The 18650-nt window shown below is 38.9% G+C and overlaps 1 protein-coding gene across 4 annotated transcripts; it reads right to left on the bottom strand.

Annotated features, from left to right (window-relative positions):
• Window positions 1-8: 8 nt before the first annotated feature.
• LOC145478961 (uncharacterized) lies at window positions 9-17266 on the bottom strand. 4 transcript variants are annotated; one of them, XM_081457173.1, is made up of 17 exons: window positions 16341-17266; window positions 15588-15782; window positions 14649-14892; window positions 13844-13977; window positions 13114-13366; window positions 12200-12424; window positions 10631-10819; window positions 9391-9812; window positions 7552-7734; window positions 6492-6744; window positions 4247-4380; window positions 3541-3799; window positions 2323-2541; window positions 1150-1326; window positions 910-1027; window positions 677-746; window positions 9-434 (listed from the first exon to the last, which is right to left on the bottom strand). In XM_081457173.1, the coding sequence occupies exons 1-17, from the start codon at window positions 16758-16760 to the stop codon at window positions 333-335; spliced, it is 3597 nt and encodes a 1198-aa protein (XP_081313299.1). In that variant the 5' UTR covers window positions 16761-17266; the 3' UTR covers window positions 9-332. The 4 variants fall into 4 exon arrangements, with proteins under 4 accessions (XP_081313299.1, XP_081313300.1, XP_081313302.1 ...); XM_081457174.1 differs by having other exon boundaries at window positions 7552-7731; XM_081457176.1 differs by having other exon boundaries at window positions 16337-16399.
• Between the last annotated feature and the right edge of the window lie 1384 nt (window positions 17267-18650).

Genomic DNA, 18650 nt, shown 5'->3' with positions numbered 1-18650 from the left:
TTGGTACATACATATATATGCCTCATACATAGTATATTTAAAAGCAGGTAGGCAAGACAAAAGTCCTGATGTGAACCTGCACTAACTAAGCTAATGACCTTGATTTACAATGAATGAACTATGGATAAAAATATAGAAATTTACATCAATAGTGAAATGTCTCAAAATAAGTCCAATAAATAAAAGGAACGCTACAGTGTTACACCTGGGATCAAAACATAGTGCTTAAGACAAGCAAGTGAAGGCAGGTTCCATAGTGCCATCACTATCCTGCGTGAATCACGTCACAACATTACACATTCTATCATGTGTAACGTGACAAAAGGTCTTGTTTAATCCAGCAGCTCTTTCAGCTCTCTGGTGAATTGAAGAACTTCGATCACAGTTGGAAATCCCAGGTCTGTTTTGATGGAGCTGTAAAAGAATTCTGGGCTCTAGAAAAAAGAATAAGAAATAAGCAAATTCGTTTTCTCCAAAAATTTCTTTTAACCAACTCGCCACCCCGTCACTCCGTCTACTACCTCCCACTTAAAACTCTTTAACTTAAATTTTTTTAATTGCCACTAAACCAGGTCACAAGATTTGGTTCATTTAGCATTTGTATGGAAGAAGACAACCTATTCTAGCAATGCACATAGAGCGTTACAACCGTTACGGAGGGCTAAAATTGACTAACCTCTTTTCGTAGTTCGTTGAGCATGTGCAACAAAGGTCCGTCTAGCTTTCCTCGAACAATGTTGTCACCTCTTAGAAAAAGAGATATGATAAGAATGAGCTTTTCCAATACAGTTTACTCCCATAATTTGCCAAATTTTTTTTCAGCTTTTAACAAGCTGGGTGGCAAGGGAATAGCATATGATAGTGCTTGTTTACTCAAGTCTGTGGTAAAGTTTTACGTTTGTCACTCACACTGCAAATCCAATATCCTTCAGCCATTTTGCCACGTCTTCTTTCTTCCATTGCAAAACCTTTTCGTTTGTAGCCGCCTGCGGTGGAGCAGTCCCTGATGACTGAGCTTGAGAAGCAGCTGGATGAAAATTACAAATCACATATAACGTAGGTGTACAAACCACTATAAACAAATTACATATTGCCACAAACAAAAGGACACTGAAATAGAAAAGAAAGTGATATATATGGGATGCATACCGACTCTTGCCTTTGATATTTCTTTTATCAGCTGTTGGATTCCAATGCTTGGGTCTTTTCTGAAGTCCATCCACAGTTTAGAGCCCAGAATAATCCCCAACCAGCCGTCAGGACGGTAACTAGGTTCCATCATCAGTGGAATCACGCGTTTCCTTCTCTGATAAGCGTATTCGGCCTCTGCACATTAATAAACGTGGCAAAAATCGAAAAACCAAAAAAAAAAAGTAAAACCTCGTAAAGCGACCGTCTGTAGTAACTTTGTACAGTAATTTAGCCATCTACGTGAAAATCATCTTCTTCAAGGAAGACAGCTACCTGAGCTGAACATCTCTCTACCACGGTCATCTCTATACGGCAGACTAACTCCTCTCTAAGCTGTGAACACCTCTCTCTTAGCTGAATATACCTCTTGAGGCTGGGCGCTTTCCTAGCCAGTGACCTCTAAAATGGAACTTTCTCCACGGTGGACACTCCTAGCTACCTCTAAGATGAAAATTTCTCTAGGGTGGACACCACTAACGTAGACGCAGCTCTTTACTGTAGGACAGTTTCTAAGCTTAGGCAGATTCCTCGTTAACATGGAACCACTTTGTAGCGAACACACCTATAAAAGAGACTCTCTAAGGTGAAAAACTCTCAACAGTGGACAAAACCTCTCTAAGATGGATAACTCTCAAAGACAGACATTTCTTCTAAACGAAAATCTCCTTATAGTGGACACTCTAAGATGGAAATCTCTCTTAGTTTCTTCTTCATGGAAGTCAATCAGCACCGTTTCGTGCTCCAGAGAGATTTCTCTGTACTTCTCAAGATTGGTACAACTTGGAAATATTCAGCGTTCGGAAATCGGATTTATCTGGTGAATTAGTCCATTTACGTTTGGCATTTCTTTGCAGCTTAGCCATTGGCATTTCAAACATTTTTGTACGATAAAGCAAAAGAAGTATCAGTCATTCATTTTCATTGCAGATCACTAAAACTCGTACTAATCGTATTATAAACTAATAGACTAATTTCGATATGATATAGTAAAACTCAGCCTAACACAGACCTCAGTACGAGGCTCTGGGGAATAAAACCCTCAAACTTTATTGTTTTAGGCCGAATTTTAATATATCGAAATTGGTCTATTGTACTATTATAATTGTATCAAGTCATCGTTAAAGTCCATACCCGATCTACAGTTGGGACTGTTCTGGTATTTGCGTGACACTGCCAAAAGTAACACAGAAGATTTCTCCACAGCTCGCGCCATTGTTTCCAGAATAGACCCCTCCATCTGCTCCACGTCCATCCACACGGTGAAACCTTGAGCCTCCAGCTCCTGTTTCACTTGGAGCATTGTTTGCTGAGTGTCCCACTGGTAGCTTATCATCACGTGTTCTTCAGAATCTAGGAAAAACATTTTTCAACTCTTAACTCAACGGTAACATATCCAATTGCTCCATTTCTTCCCGATATGGAGGTTTATAGGATCATTTTTTTTAATAACATCATTCCATTAACACAAATTTTACAATACTACCATGTATTTCATTTTGGAAAACAGTCCTAAGAAAATAAGCGCACTGACTGGTTAAAAATCGTGTTTCTATAACTCGATAGAAACACATAACTAGCACGAGCTGTTGACATAATGATGGCGCGAGCAAAGAGAATTTACATTTTGATGATCAAAGTAAACAAGCTCTTTTCTTTTTTTCGTTGTGGTGTTTTCTAAAAGAAATAGAAAACATGTTCTCCGTGTTTCTATCGAGTTATAGAAACACTCATGAAAGTTTGGGAGAACTAGAAAAAGCTGTGGAAACACTCGCCTGCGGCTCTTGTTCCCACAACTATATTCGCAAAAGGGATATAACTCGCTTAATGGACACCGGCTGTAAGGGCTGCATCCTATGCTGCACATAATGCCCTTCAAGTCATTTATTTTATTTATTGTATTAATATTGGTATTAGTATAGTTTTTTAGCAGTGTCCCCTAATTAGTATGGTGTATTATTTCCAGGCTATAAGGTTTTTGACACTTTAATAAAGATCTCACTCACTCACTCACACAGCATTTCTCGTTCTCCCAAACTTCCACTCGTGTTTCTATAACTCGGTAGAAACACGGTATATGTTTTCTATTTCTTAAATAATACTGCCATGTGTTTCATGCTGTGATCCGGGATTAGCTCGAGACTCTCTAGGCCTCCTGGCCAATGAGCAGACTGAACGTTTACCTCATCTAACCCTCCGTCCCCACATATCCACCCCAGCCACTTCCTGACGTTCCACAAACGGAGGTCAAATATTAAATGAGTTCAGAACGGTTTTTTTTTCCAGTTCTTAACTTTCTCCAATGCTTTGTCGACTCGCTATGTCAACGTGCTATAAGAAATGTCTATGTACCTGAGGTGCCAGAGTGTTCTTTCTTCCCTTCTATTTCCCACATCACTCCAGACGCCGCGTGCTGTATTTCCTTGTTATCTGACGTCTGCAAACTTTGCAGCAGTGCCATGGTATCGTGATCAGATTTAATCATTTCCTTGTTCGCCTCGTCAAAAGATAACATGTATAATGCTTTCAAGGCCGCTATTCTCTCCTCCTCGTGTTCATCTGGACCTTTCATCATGGAAACTAACATGTCAATACCGCCGTGTTGGCCGATCTGGAAACAAAATGTTACACTGATTAGAATCGTGCAGCTTGGTAGGATACATTCAAGTAAAACGTACAGAACTCTACATCAGCAAAGCTTCAGAATGAAGTATTACTTTATTATAGTGTCAATAAAACACAGAACAGCGCAGAATGGGAAATAAGTTGAAGAAAGCGTTGACGTGTGATAGCTCTCTGACACTAATTCTGAAGCTTAAGAATTATCCAATTTAGAATTGAATCGCTCTAACACTCGCAAGATGGCCAATTAGCAACACTTCGGTCGATTTTATCAGCAGTTACAGCAATCTGAAAACAATCTGTGACGATCCCGTGCCTGGCACGTTACCTTTACCTTCGGAGCTAACCCTACCCCGAGGAGAGCATTTGAGCACCAAAATAGGTGCACATGGGTTGCAAGAGTGCCGAGTGTATCCTTAACACATGCATATCATACCATTCTCTTATTTCCATCGTTTGTGGCCACATGCATCAGTCCACAAGCTATTTCCGCCGCCGAGAATCCAAGACTGCGCCGGTCAGCGGAATGATTTGCTTTGTCCAGCAGCTTTAGGATGTCTTTGATTGGTTCTGCAAAAGGTTAATTCTGATCTGTCAGTCTACATGAGGGACCGTTCATTTTTTATAAGGTAGGGGGGGCTGGTGGGATTTGGGGGGGGCCAGGCGAGAAAAAATGGCTTTCGAGGGGGGGCCATCCCAAAAAAATAAGGGAAAAAGGGGGGGTCACGTGAAATATTTTAGGAAAACTTTAAAATGGCATAATGTTTGAATATCAAAAAAATTGCTATAGAATAAACATAGAAGGCAGGATACAAATTTATTACAAACTTTCCTTCTGCTTTAAAAAAACGTTTGGCGACAAAAAGCATTTGTAGCTACTGAAAAGAAGTATTTTAAAACACTGTTATTTTCGAATGCAACTTTCACTGGCACTCATCTTCATCTTCGCTGTCGTCGAGTTCTTCGTCGCCGCTTGTGCTGCTATGGGAGTCTCTTTCACCAATGCTGCAAGAAGCAGCAATGCTTTCCGTCAGAGTGTACTCTTCAGGGAACATGAAGGTGTAAACATAATCTCTGACTTCCTGCTTAAGGTTTGTGGTGAAATAATTCCCTTCCAAGAGCTGTGCGATGTATGGCCCATCTCTTCTAAATAACGACGTGGCAACATCCTCAACTTTAATACACTCTTCCGGGACGGCCGTTCTAGGAGGGTACACAAGGCATTGTGGAAGATCATTTCCTAGCGGGTTTCCAACACAGATTCCATAAACTCGTTGGACGTTGTTTTCAGTCCGCTTCCTCTTTCTTTCATTAGACGTTCTGTGGTTTTCTTTTTTCCTTCTCTTTTTGTTGATGTGCTGTTTGAGTATGCCTTTGAATATGCTGTTATAATTGCTCTTCTTACTTTCTAGTGCTTCAATGTCCTGCGTGACCTTCGTCAACTTAGCTTCTATACATTTGATCTGTTTTACATTAAAACTGTGGGTAAATTCTTCGCCCTGCTTTAAAGCAAGCCCATTGGACTGAAAGAGTGTGGAATCGTGTTCCTTTACATCTTTCAATATGACATTCAACTTTTCCACCATTGTTCTGTGCTCTTTGATGGAGAAGTTCACTTTTCTTCCATCACTGGGCTTCAACTGGTACCCTGGCATGGAAAACTCACTCGCCCTCTCTGAACAGCCATCCGCACTTAGAAAGATTGCTTCTTTTGCTTGTAAGATGTCAAACTGCCTGGATCGTTCAGCTGTAAACCTTTTCTTAAACGACTCGTCGCTTTCGCCATTATTGCGCATTTTGGAATTTTGCGCATTTGAAAAGCAGCGAGAGTGAGAAAGTAAAGGTAATTGTAAGACATTCATGCTTGCAGCAGAAGAGTCCTCTCAGAGCTGGCCAACCAACACTGAGAAATGCCAGGACATTGACACAAAATGACAACAGGGCAAGTGCTGACAGCAGTGAAACGGATGAAAGTGACAATGATGAGTATGACAGTGATGCCATTGACTCTGGGGGAGAAGATGACTCAAGTGACGTCATTCTTGCATTCATCAATTCAGATGAGGAAGATGCCAATGAGAGGCCAAATGCCACACGCTCAGGGCGAGCCATGACTAGGAGATCCGAAATTGACTTCTCTTTCTTTTGATTTGTTTTTTAAACAACAGCTCTCTGTAGTATAGGGATTGTAATTATTGTCTTCATAGTGAGCACAATAACGTGAAGTGGGGGGATAATAGAGAAATATTAAAAAAGTTGAAATCTAAATATTGTTTGTTCAATTTTTTTTTTTTGGGGGGGGGGTCATCCCAAAAAATAACCGCTATAAGGGGGGGGGCATGTGAAAAAATTGGTAAGCAGAGGGGGGGTCATGCGATTTTTAAATGGTGCTTCCGAAATCCCACCAGCCCCCCCTCCCTCATAAAAAATGAACGGTCCCTAACCTTAAAAAACCTCACAAGAGGTTTTCATATTATCAGATGAACGTATCATCCAAGTTGAGGTATAACATGTTACAAAGCGTTTCGATGCGACCAAGACAAGACAAGATGAGACAGGGTGGGAAGATAAACTACTGCTGAAGTTTTTCCTCCCGTTGACGAAAAGAAGAAGGGCACCCATACCAAAAAAACCTTTAACAAGGTTGTGCTCTTTATTAACGATCTTTCATGATCGCTTACCTTCACTCGCCATTATGAGATGATTGTTTTTCTCGTCCACTAAGTAAGCAAGGGCAAGGAGTGCAGTCATTCTATACACAGGGAACTTTGTTCTAAAGAAGTCCAGCAGCGTTTCTACAGCGCTACTGTCGTCAAAGTGCTTCTTGTTGTTGATTCGTTTGGAGAGGTTGTGAAGCACTCCTAAAACCTCGAACAGCAAGCTGCCTCGTCTTGAAAATTTGTTGTCTTTGTCTTCAGTACTCGTTAGAGAATCCTGCAAAACACACGAATTGAGTTTCAGTAACAGCCCTGCAACAAAAAATCCTTTTTAAGGCCGGGATAAGAGAAGTGATAGGGCAGAAATAAGAACTCGTGGGAGTACATGAAAAACTACCACAACGTTTCGTTGACATCAGCTGCGCCACCAAACACTTGTTCAAAAACAAAGAGGACATTTCAAGGACAATTTTGAAGCCGATGATTAAAACGTCCGATATTTTTTCCTTAACCAATCATAATTACCCGTAGAGGTGTGGCACCTGACCAAGTTTGATCAATAATCCGATAAATTAATTGAAGGGTGCATTCTGTAACTTCCAATTTATTGGTCACAATATCACGAACCTATTCTTCCGAAAACAAAAGTACGTACGATGTGTAGTCATTCCTCGAGGACGACTCCCATATGAAAATAACAGTGGCGCTCATCGTACCTCTTATGGGTTAAAAACGCGGTTTTCGTACCTCTTAGGGTTAAAAACGCGGTTTTCGTACCTCTTAGAGTTAAAAACGCGGTTTTCGTACCTCTTAGAGTTAAGAACGCGGTTTTCGTACCTCTTAGAGTTCTTAGCCTCAAAAGGTCCACAGCGGAAGCTTTTGCAGTACCTTTTAGGGTATTGAGCCAAAAAAAAAAGATGACAGGAGATGTGCTATAAAAGAGTTAGTAACTTTTAGGGGAGAAAAAATTCAAGCCACGCCCACAAAACAGGATCTTGGTACCTCTTAGGGGTTCTTTTCAAAATTTCCGACGAGCACCCCCGTCTTTTTTAGATGGGAGTCCCCTTCCGTGAGTCATTCATACCTTTTGTTCATCAAATTCAGGTAAACCCTTCTTCAGTTGCTTTGATAGCTCTAAATACTCCTTGACCAGTCCTGCATTCCCGCAGACCTCACAAAAGGCATCGTGAAGATCAGTAAAATTTAAAATTGCTATCGATGTTGTTAACATCACCTCCAGAGCCCAGTTTGCCTCTGAATTTACCTGCTGAAAAAATGCAGGAATGAAAAATAAAGCAATGAACCTGCTGGCATTCACTGAAAAAACAAAACCTTCCCACACAATCATATGTAGCCTGCGTACCAAGCGTTCCTGTACCAAGACGGCTTTTCTGCATTCTGGCCACGCGTAAATTGGAGAGAGAGTAAAAACTCGACGAAGCGAATTTTTACTCGCGCTCCAATTTACGCGCGGCCAGAATTGAATGCGAAAAAGCTCTTCGTACGGTAACGCTTGCTATGCAGGCTATGTCATATGCAAAATCTTACCAGAGCCTCGAACACTTAAGTTTTGTCGATCAATTAGTGTGTGTTTGTAAGAAACACGTTATTACAAACTTAAGGTACACCGAGGTCAAGGCCGAGCCAAACGAGAAAGCGGGACGACCAGAGTTGACGAGGATTCAAACTCTCGCAACCTGCTCAAATTTTCACCGCAGTTGATAAGGGTTTAACCCCTGCGAGCAATGCTCACCACTTCAGCTTTTAACAAAACCTGAGTGAAACTCACTTCCTGCTGAAGTAATACACCAACCGAGTGTTGAGGTGTGGAGGTGTTTAGGGCCAATCTCGTCTCTTTTTGGCCCAATAGCGATTTAGTTACGTTTACTTTTTTCTTCTTTTTCATTTGCGGTGATGGGTTAATCCCTTTGCAGATTACAAATGTAGCTGTAGATAGTTAGATAGTTATTTCATACTTCACACACTTTATTTCAATTGAATTTAAAAATTAATACAAATGTAAAACTGATCCGCTGGTAGCATTGGGCTAATCTAGGCGGATCAGTTAGTATCAGATTACTTAAATAACAAAATACTGAATACATAACTAACAACTAGGAAGACAAAGAAAATAGTAAAAATATATACATACAGACACGTAAATGTATGTCAACTCTTTTGACTCTCAACTCGTTTGACCACATGCTTATCAAAGTTGATGTGGTTACAGAAAAGTGGCTTTCACCCAATTCTCGTCCATCAGTTCTCGCCACTTCTCCAACCCACCTTTATTTCAGAAGCGTCTAAAACCGACTAACATGACAGAATGATTTCCATATTCCTATCAAGGCATTGTCTATTGTACCAGATCGGATTGGGAGATTTAACCTAAAACAAGAGTCCTTTTGTCACAAGAAGCACGGGGGAAAGCTTGTGATCATAGGGAAGATTGTTGACATCGCAAATTAGCTACAATAGAGAAGTGGGGAATAGCGCTGGTGCTAGGTAGAGTTCACAGAGTTCCGTACACTTGGACTTGATAAGTGTGGTAAAAAAAAACAACATGCAATTCAGTAGCTTTCCTTTCCTTCTCAAAAATTCTCGTAATCTCATAGTTTGACTGATATACTGTATATTTAATTTCAATCAAAATTGATACTTCCTATATCCTATAGATCATATCGTCCAGGGGCGATCTAGGGGGAAGGTGCAGGGGGTGCGCACCCCCACCCCCTCTGATATGACATATTCGCTTTTAAAATTTGTTTACCTCACCAGTCAGTTACGCCATTCCTTAGTGGTGCACCCCTCCTAAGAAAAATCCTGGATCCGCCCCTGTCGTTCAGCTAAATTCATTACTAACACTACACATGAACGCCATTTAACTCGCTTGCAATCTCTTTTCATACGTCATACACCATACCTCGCTATGTTTTTCATCCCCAGTTCCCATCTTTGTACTGGCTTTCTTCTTCAAGATTATTTCCCCTGGCTCGTCGTCTTTGGGTACATCACGTTCCTCTGGCTCCGAGAACGCCTGGGGATACCTTTGCCGAAGAGTTCTTACTATGTCAGTCAAGGTTTCGGGAAGATCTACATCAACCATGAAATTCAAGACCAAAGTTCTGCTTTGTTTTTCGGGTATCTTGGTGTAAAGTACAACAAGAGCATCTGCTTTCCAAAACGAGGCTTCAGTAGCCAGCTGACCAGACATAAGAAAGGACCGCAGGCTTCTGATGAGTTTCTCGGCTTCAGAGAGGTACACATAAACACTTCGGTGATTCTTCTTGTAGGCCTGTAATGTCTTCTTTAGTTCATCGTCTTTAGATTTGTCTTTCCCGCCGGCTGTGAACATTGAGTAAGGACTTACACTGATTTTTGAGATTTAAATTTTAATTTAATTAATACCAGGAGCCATAATAGCCCGATTATGGCTCCTGTTAATACTCAAATAAATAAATAAATAAATAAATAACATAAGCTTGACTTCTAAATGTTAAAAACCTAGTAAAAGAAATATTTTCATTGATCGAAACCTCAATGTAATGGCCTAGTTTGGTTACAAATTACTATCTAATGCACTGAAGCTAATAAAGAGAGATGTAAGGGGTTCTGTATATACAAAAGTTGTGATGTCGAATTCGCTTAATATCTTCATCTTTCAATTCTGGAATCATTTTGCATCAGAGCCATGGTACTCAGTCACGATTTTGGCACTGATTTACCCAAAAAGCAGCGAAGTCCCTTTCAGGAAGCTTAGTCCACAAGAAAGTTAGAGTTTACGTACTACGGTTTGCGTTTCAGCGTTCAGCCAATGTTTTTAGCCTTCTAGTTTTCCAGAGATCTTAAAACCAGTATTCACCTCTTCAGACCCTACTGAGTAGGCAAAATATTGCTTTTTAGTAGGACAGAAGCACTTTTCTTACGTTGTAGCTTCTGTTCGTTTAGTTTCTTTTTTCCAGTTTGTTACTTTAATACTGATCCTCAGATTTTGAGGGCGTAATGGATTTGATAACCCAATAATTTAATCACCAAATTGATCTGCTGTCATTTTAAAGAACAGTATATTAAACTAATTTCATTTCGAGCGTTTGCGACTCACACCGGTCACACACCAGACTTTAGAAAGTTTTTATAACAAAACAGACTGATGCTAAATGTACCTTGGGATTTTCCTGCTTTTCCCAGTTCCCTAACGAGATGACTGGTCCCCGCCTCTAAATTCCCCACCTCCCTGAAGTCCACCCACAGCTTGGTTCCGACTATAATGCCCAGCCAACCACTGGGTTGAAAACGAGGCTCCATCATCAATGGCATGATTTGTTTTCGTAGCTGATATGCATATTCCGCCTCTGTGAGAAATTGGAGGTATCGTCATGTAAGTACATGAACATTAACAAATGCGTCAAATTTTACTTTAAAAATATTACTTATAGCCTCTTAATTACTAAGTGTGCTGTGATTGGTCAGTTTAGAAGACCATACTCCACTGAACAATCCGCTAGGATTAGAAGCTATTGCCGAACCTGTCAAAAACATAAACTCTCATAGAGATGTAATAAATATCTTACTAGCCTCGCCTTTTCGGTCTGTACTCGTTTTTCCCCGTTGATTTATGGCCTGTTGGCTTCACACGTAAATCGAAAGGTAAAAGACTCACTCAGTCCATAAATATATTTTATTGAACTAGCTTGTTCGGTCCGTATTGGAGAAGTATGGGTCAAGTTCTTTTGTTTTCCACATATACCTCGTGTCCACGTGACCAACAAGGAAGGAAACATTTTGGGAACGTCGAGTGACGACAGTCGACAAACTGGCGCTGCGGGTTGTTGAAATAGCGTGAGCTCGTTATTGGAGAAATATTGGTAGAGTTTTTTTCCTTGTTTTTTATGGAGCGAGCCGCAGGCGAGGTCCATATACTTGCAGAAAGAGAGACCAATATTCTCCAATACGGACCGAACAAGCTACACTGTAGTTCAAATTAAGGTTCATTTTAGGATTATTTTCAAAATATTGTTGTTAACTTACAAAGCTCTGAATGGACTGGCCCCTGATTACATTAGAGACCTGCTGCGATTTAACATTTCTGGTCGGACACTAAGATCTTCAAACAACAGGTTGCTTGATGAGCCTAGAGCAAATCTTAAATCGTATGGTGAAAGGGCTTTTTCCGTGGCGGCACCAAGGCTCTGGAATAAACTACCCCTCCAGATCAGACTTTCATCATCAGAGGCAGTTTTTAAGGCTAATCTTAAGACTTATCTTTTTAAGCGTGCATTTGATTTGTAGTTTTTACTTTTTATTTGTAGCCTAATTGTATTATATAGCGTATTTAATTCTTAGGATTTTAACTTTTAGGATTTAGGATTTTAGGTTTTTAAAGAATTAGGATTTTAATTTTAAAGTATTGTAAAGCGCCATGGACAATTAGTGGAAAATGGCGCTATATAAATGTATATTTATTTATTTTATTTATTTTAAGTCCTTATTACAATGGCTCCTTTCAATCTGCTGATAACTTGATGCGTCTCTGCGATCCATTATTTCCGTTTCTCACGTCGCTTTTGTGAACATTTAACTGAAATTGTACTCCAAACATGGAAGTAAACTGATCTCTACTTTATAATTAAAAATTCTCCTTTTTGTCGCGGACCAGTTCAACCATATAATGACTTGCAGTACAGACCTCGAACTTGATTAGTAAGAAGTCTGTACGTCCTCTCAGGGCTTACCAGCACGACAGTTGGGACTTTCAAAGTACTTCCGTGAAATTGCCATAAGAAAGACTGTGCAATGTTCAACAGCAGATGCCATGCTTTCTAAGGTGGATCCTCTCATTTCGTCAACATCAATCCACACATTAAATCCTGCTGATCTAAGTTTATCATTCACTTGAATTATGGTGTCTTGACAGTCCCACTGGTAACTGATCATGATGTGCTGGGCTTTTGCGCGAACTACAGTAAGATATATCACACATTGCAGTTTAGCAACAAATGTTTTTTTTTCACAGAAGTGTTTGGAGAAAAGAAGGCCATTTGGGGTTCTGTCCTTGTGTGCTAGTTACACAAGAATATATTCAAAAGAACAAACATTACACTACAGTTGAAGAGCTCACTCATTAAGGGCCGTATACCAGTAACACCAGTTATGGCTCAGTATACTTGATGAGCCCTTGATTTTATGGGTGAACTTGCCTGTTGTTGATGCAATTCATCCACAATTGTCCAAGTGTCAAGTCTTTTCTGGGAGTGAAGATCAAGGCAATGGGTGACTCAAAACTTAATGGAAGCCCTGCAGTTGCACTTAGATAATGACTCCAAAACAAAGAACAAACAAATACAATACCTAATTAGCTAATGTGCAAGTACACAAGCACATACTGTAGGTCCCATTGGCTGTGATTAAAAGCTAGATCAATATTTATCAAGGCAATCTAAATTAAGGAGCAATAAAATTATGAAGCCAGAAATTATATACCACTCTGCAAGTTCATTTAGCGTTTTTCTGTTCACTTTAATTCTTCAAACTCCTTCAAAACTCAAGGCAACATTAATTCCAAAGTTTAGAAAAAGACTAAAAAGACCTGCTGTTTTCTGATTTAAATGCAAAGCTCAGTACATCTCAAACTATTTAAGACTTTTACCTGAACTTGAGGAATCTCTGTTCCTCTCAATTTCCCAGAGAACACCTTGAGAGGCTTTGACAACACCCTTATTTGGACACCTTGTCAAACTTTGCAGTGTCTCAATGGCTGATGGGATAGCTTTGATGAGTGCCCTGTTGGTGACATCAAATGACAACATCCACAAGGCTTTAGTCCCACAGAGTCTCTCTGAATCTTGTTGAGATGTCTTTAACATGCTTACTATAACAGGAATTCCTCCATTTAAACCAATCTGGAAAAGATGAAATTCATGTGTTATCATCAAACCCATCTTGCCTGAACACATCTTAATCTTAGTTAGTATTTTTTTTTATTTGGGGGGAGGCAATAGAATATATCTGTTACTTGTTATGAATCTTTGTTGGCATGACAACTTGTTTTTATAGGCTTAGTTAAAGACAATTTTGTTGGGCATACTAGTTACATTATAATAATAATAATTATAATAATAATAATACTAATAATAATAATAATAATAATAACAATAATAATAATAATGATACTTTATTTATATAGCACCATTTCTTTTTAGCTCACTATCGCTTTACAATAATTCCAGTCCAAAGTCTCTCAGATAGAGACAGATTCTCCTAGTCTCCCGTACAGGTCACCAAATCATCCAGATAAGAGGGTAAAGTGCATTTTCCCATTTATTTTGGCCAATTTTGATTCTTTTTTTTATCATGCATCCAAAACAAAGCAACCTTACTTGCTTACTGTTGCTTTCATTAACAGCAAGTTTACTTATACCATCAGCTACATCACTAGCAGAGAAACCCAGGTAGTCACGAGTACTTGACTTGGTGGCCTTTTCCAACATTCCAATGATGAATTTGATGGGCTCTGAAATAGAAAGGCAATTTTTTTATAGTAAAATTAAATAAGTATAATATATACCAAAGGCTTCCTTGCATTAAATGCTATTCATTAAATGATCTCAAAATTCTCTTTTAAATTTCGGTTTGGGATAAAAATGACATACTCCAGTCTGACAGGCCATAAGAACATTTATCTGCCACTTAAGGTGAATGTATTCAATCACTTTTGTATTTGATCACTTTGACAACTGACAAACATTCTGAAATTATGGGCAGTGTGCCTTTGCCTCAGTTCAAAAAAGGGCCTTGAACAAAATGTTTCATATTAAAACAAGTTTAATCAGCATGAACATGTGGGTAGAAGTCATATACTTAACTAAAGATCATTCTTATACTAACAGAAATAAAAACAAAATACTGAAGATTTTGCAGTAAGTGTTTCCTTTTCACAAACCACATTATGCATGCTTGTGTATATAATATTTTGAATATGGGTTTGTATAGCTGACTGAGAAAATGGAGAGGGCAATACAGTAAGATATCTTCCACCTTGGGTTAGTCTCAGAGTCGTTGCAAAGACATTGTTCCTTAGATGGCTCTTCAACTATTATACTGTATAATTTCTTAACATCAAAATAAAATATGTCAGCACTACCAAACACTCAAACAAATGTCACAGCAATTATATTCACTTACCAGTATCAGTCATTATTGCTTCATTATTGCCTTCTTCAATAAGATATGCCAAGCAAAATAAACTCTTGATATAATAAGCAGTAACTTGTGATTTAAGGAGTGGCAATAGGTGCTGAACTCCATCGCTATCTATGAAGACTGTCCTGTTTGTAACCTGTTTAGCCAGATTAACAAGTGCTCCAAGCACTCTCGACAAGGTTCTGCCACGAGCTGTAAACTGCGACATCATTTTTGTCTCTGGATCCTACAAACAGCCAAAGGTATTTTGTTATTAAAGATCAGTTTCTGAAAGTAATTAATAGTTACATTACAACTGCATGTAAATTCAGAGTCATGCTGCTTTCCCTGTTAATATTAAACTAAAAACTAAATAAAATTCTGTATTGCGTTAAATTTTATTCTAGCTTATAAATTCCATTGCCTATATGTTAAAGGTACACAGTCAGCTTTGGGACCGTGCTGACCTGGACATTAGTTTTCTCACTTTGAAAAAAGTTCACCTCAACCTGAAATCAAAGTATATCTAGAAATCCGCTTTAATCTTCACAGTGTTTTGCTTGATTTTCAATTGTCTACTGAAAAGGCCATTTTTGAGTGTGCTTTTGCTCATCCCATATTATTTTTATCATATTTGGTTAAAAACAGTATGGATCGTGTCTCCGTGATATGCAAATTATGAAATGATATCTGATGCGCATGTGTTCCAGTTGACTGCGTCCCTTCGATTTCAAATTTGGAAAATTTTTTAAATATTTTTTCTGCACACACCATTCAAGGAAATCAAATCTCTAGCTGATTACAAACAGCACGAACAGTTGCTAGCACACTGCATTATACATTTGTACATATGTTCACATTTTTCAGACTGTTCACCTTGAACTTATGTCCTAATTCAATAAGCATCCTGACCTTAACAAAACGTAGCAGCTGTGCTCTTACCTCAAAGGGAATCATGTATGGTATTGAATCTTTTAGGGCTTCTGTCATTTCCAAGAACACTGGAATAAGTCCTGTACTGCCGCATTTTATAGCTAGCTGAGGAAAATCAGTTAGATTCACCATGAAACCAGCCAATACATTCAGAACATCCTGGGCATGTTGAAGTTCTTCAACTGCAATTTTATCTTCAGAGTCCTATTCAGAGAGAATGCACAATAAACAAGAATGAAGAATTTTTGGCAACTGAGATACATTTTTAATGCAAAAACAACCTTGCAGGTTCTTCAAGGGCTCTTCATATTGCTTGTAAATGATAACAACCAAATGTTAACAAAAAAGTTTAGTTACTTTATAGTAATCCAGGAGAATGCAGTTTCAGAGACTGATTTAGACTGAGTTGAACAGTACGTGTTCTTTACATAGATATTTCCTTGAACAATTCAGTCTGATGCTTCAATTAAGTGCCACATTGTTGTGAATCAAAGTGGCACTTTTCTCGAGGACGGCACTGTTTTATGCTTTTGCAAGTTCACAATTGGTGCTGAGCTTAATCGAGTTAAATAGAGGATAATATATGGCCATGCATGATAATATATGGCAATTTCTCTGTGAACATTGAAAAATATTTCACATATAAGTGCACCAAACGAGTGAAATCTTTTTCAACTCGAAAAGAGAAATTTCGTGTCTCCATTTAGCCGCAATGTAATGTTATATTTTTATAAATTACATGAAGAGATTTTATTCACCTACTTTATCTTTCTCTCGGTCGTACTTCAATAAATCAGGAAACTTTGTCAGTAGAGCTTTATAAACCTGAAATATTAATCGAGGGATGTCATTTTCCATCACAAAGGTCAGAGCCGCTGTTTTGATCTCTTCGTCTTCGTCCATGGAGCAAGAAAACTTCAGAAGTTCCACACAACACGTCACTACTTCTTTGCTCGCGAGAATTCCCTCCGACAGATGTCTTTTCAAGATATTTGAATTCTCTTCTGCCTCTACGATGACTGAGGGCATTGTCGTGTCCACAAGATTTAGGTTTGCCTCGGACTCTTTCTCTGCAGCTGATAAGTTGTTTATATCACGAGGGTTTGAAGCAATCTTGTTTGAAGCGGTCTTGTGAAAGTTGTCTTCCTTGGCTTTTGTACGATGAGATGCTCCGGCGCCCATCGAGGAAGAACGAAATTTTGAGGACTATTTTTATGGCTTTTGCGCTTCATGATAGAATTGAACATCCATAAATTCCACACAGATTCCAAACACAGTGAGTGATATTTGCTTCTCCGAGAGCCAAGAAGATATCAACCAGGCGTTTCTTGCATCGTATTTGCGCGGAGTATCCTGGGTCTGTAGGTTGTGTAAGCCCCCGCACAATGTCCCCCAAAATTCCCCACCCTCCAATACAGGGCTAACTTTGTAAAGTAGCACAGTTTACAGGACCTGCGCAGCAACTTTTCAGCCCCTCCCTTTGTGCGGTCCCCTGTTTCATTTTGTTTCAAATCAAACTTTCAAACTTTCCGAACATCATAGCTGGCCTTTTTATTTGTTTAGTTTTTTCCTATGTATATTGTTTGTAAATCAATTTCAAAAAAAAATAAAAAAAAAAATAAAAAATAGCTTGCCGTTATCCGTATTCAATTGACATTTCGATCTCTCCAAAATGGACAGGCGTCATATTTTCCCCGAATCACAAATATTATTCCAGATGATCTAAAAAAAACTGCAGCCTGCAAACAGGCTCTTCGCGGGAAGAAAAGTAATAGCTCGGAGGCTAGAGAAAATCCAGCTTTTTACCACACCAATCCGAATATCCAAAAAGATTATTGGGAACTTTACAGAAACGAGGAACATTTTCAGGAACTCAGCTTGACTTAATACTAACAGCAGCTCACCAAATTGAACATAACAGTGATCTCAAACATGTTAAACTTATCGCAATATTGAGGGACTCGAGGGAATAGGAGCCATTAATGGGGGTCGTTAATTTATTGCCAGGGAGAAATATCGTAGAATAACCAATAATCATTTTAATGACATATCATTAGTTTGATCAGTATTACGGGCGGGACTGCAAAGTTTTTCGATTAGATCTTGGTAGGGGCACCAAACTATTAAATGCCGGAGTCTAGATGGTTTATACTCTTTGTTTGAAATGTAAACTTTGAAGTTTTTTTTCTTTTTTTTTCTTCTTTTTTTTTTAAATACGGAATTCAACTTCCTAAGTTATTTTCTGTATTTCTCTCCACCTTTTGGGTATCACGAAAAACGGTTTAAAAAATAAGACGCCACTTTTAATTAAACAAACTTACAAAATATAACCGTGTTCATGCATTATCTGTACTGTATCTGTACAACACTTGCTATCGGTCAGAGTAGTTATCACATCTGCTGATTATCCTAACTTGTTATAATAAAGTGAATTTACTTAACCTTAAGTTGCACTCGAGTAGACAGCCTTGGTTACAATCAAATTCAGCCTTATCGGCCTTGAGTTACACCAGTTTCTCGAAGTTTCACGACTTTATCAAGTTAACTGTCGACGCGGATACCTTAAACGAACTCGACCTCTTTCGAGTTTTTTCGTTTTTTTTCGCTCAAAGTTTCTCGCTTTGTTTCCCGGCTCTCTTCAGTAAGGAGCGGTCCAGACTGCTTATAGCAAGCAACATATGCTCGCCAGACGAGTGCCAGTAAGCAGATCGAAGGAGGTTTTTAAGTAGTCTTTCAATTCACAACTTGATAACAAACACACTACATACACATAGACACCTAGACTGAAAACTGTCGTAACAGACCCAACAACTGATGAGCTTTTTTACTGCTGTTTGAACTGCAAAACATCTTCACTGACTTACTAAGGCGATGATACTCAATATAATTACATCGCTCTCCCCGTTTCGAATTCCTTCTTTTCAAAGAGCGACCATACTGAAGGAGTAAATCATGAAAGCTGAGTTAAAGGAATGAGAAACAGGAGTAAGGTACCAGTTGCTAAAATTACATTTGTAAAATAATGCCAATTAAATTCAACAAAGTTAGATGACCTAGGATAACCTTCCAAAC

Source organism: Orbicella franksi, chromosome 2, assembly GCF_964199315.1.
Source record: "Orbicella franksi chromosome 2, jaOrbFran1.1, whole genome shotgun sequence".
NCBI lineage: Eukaryota > Metazoa > Cnidaria > Anthozoa > Scleractinia > Merulinidae > Orbicella > Orbicella franksi.
This window is presented reverse-complemented; position numbering and strand designations above follow the sequence as displayed.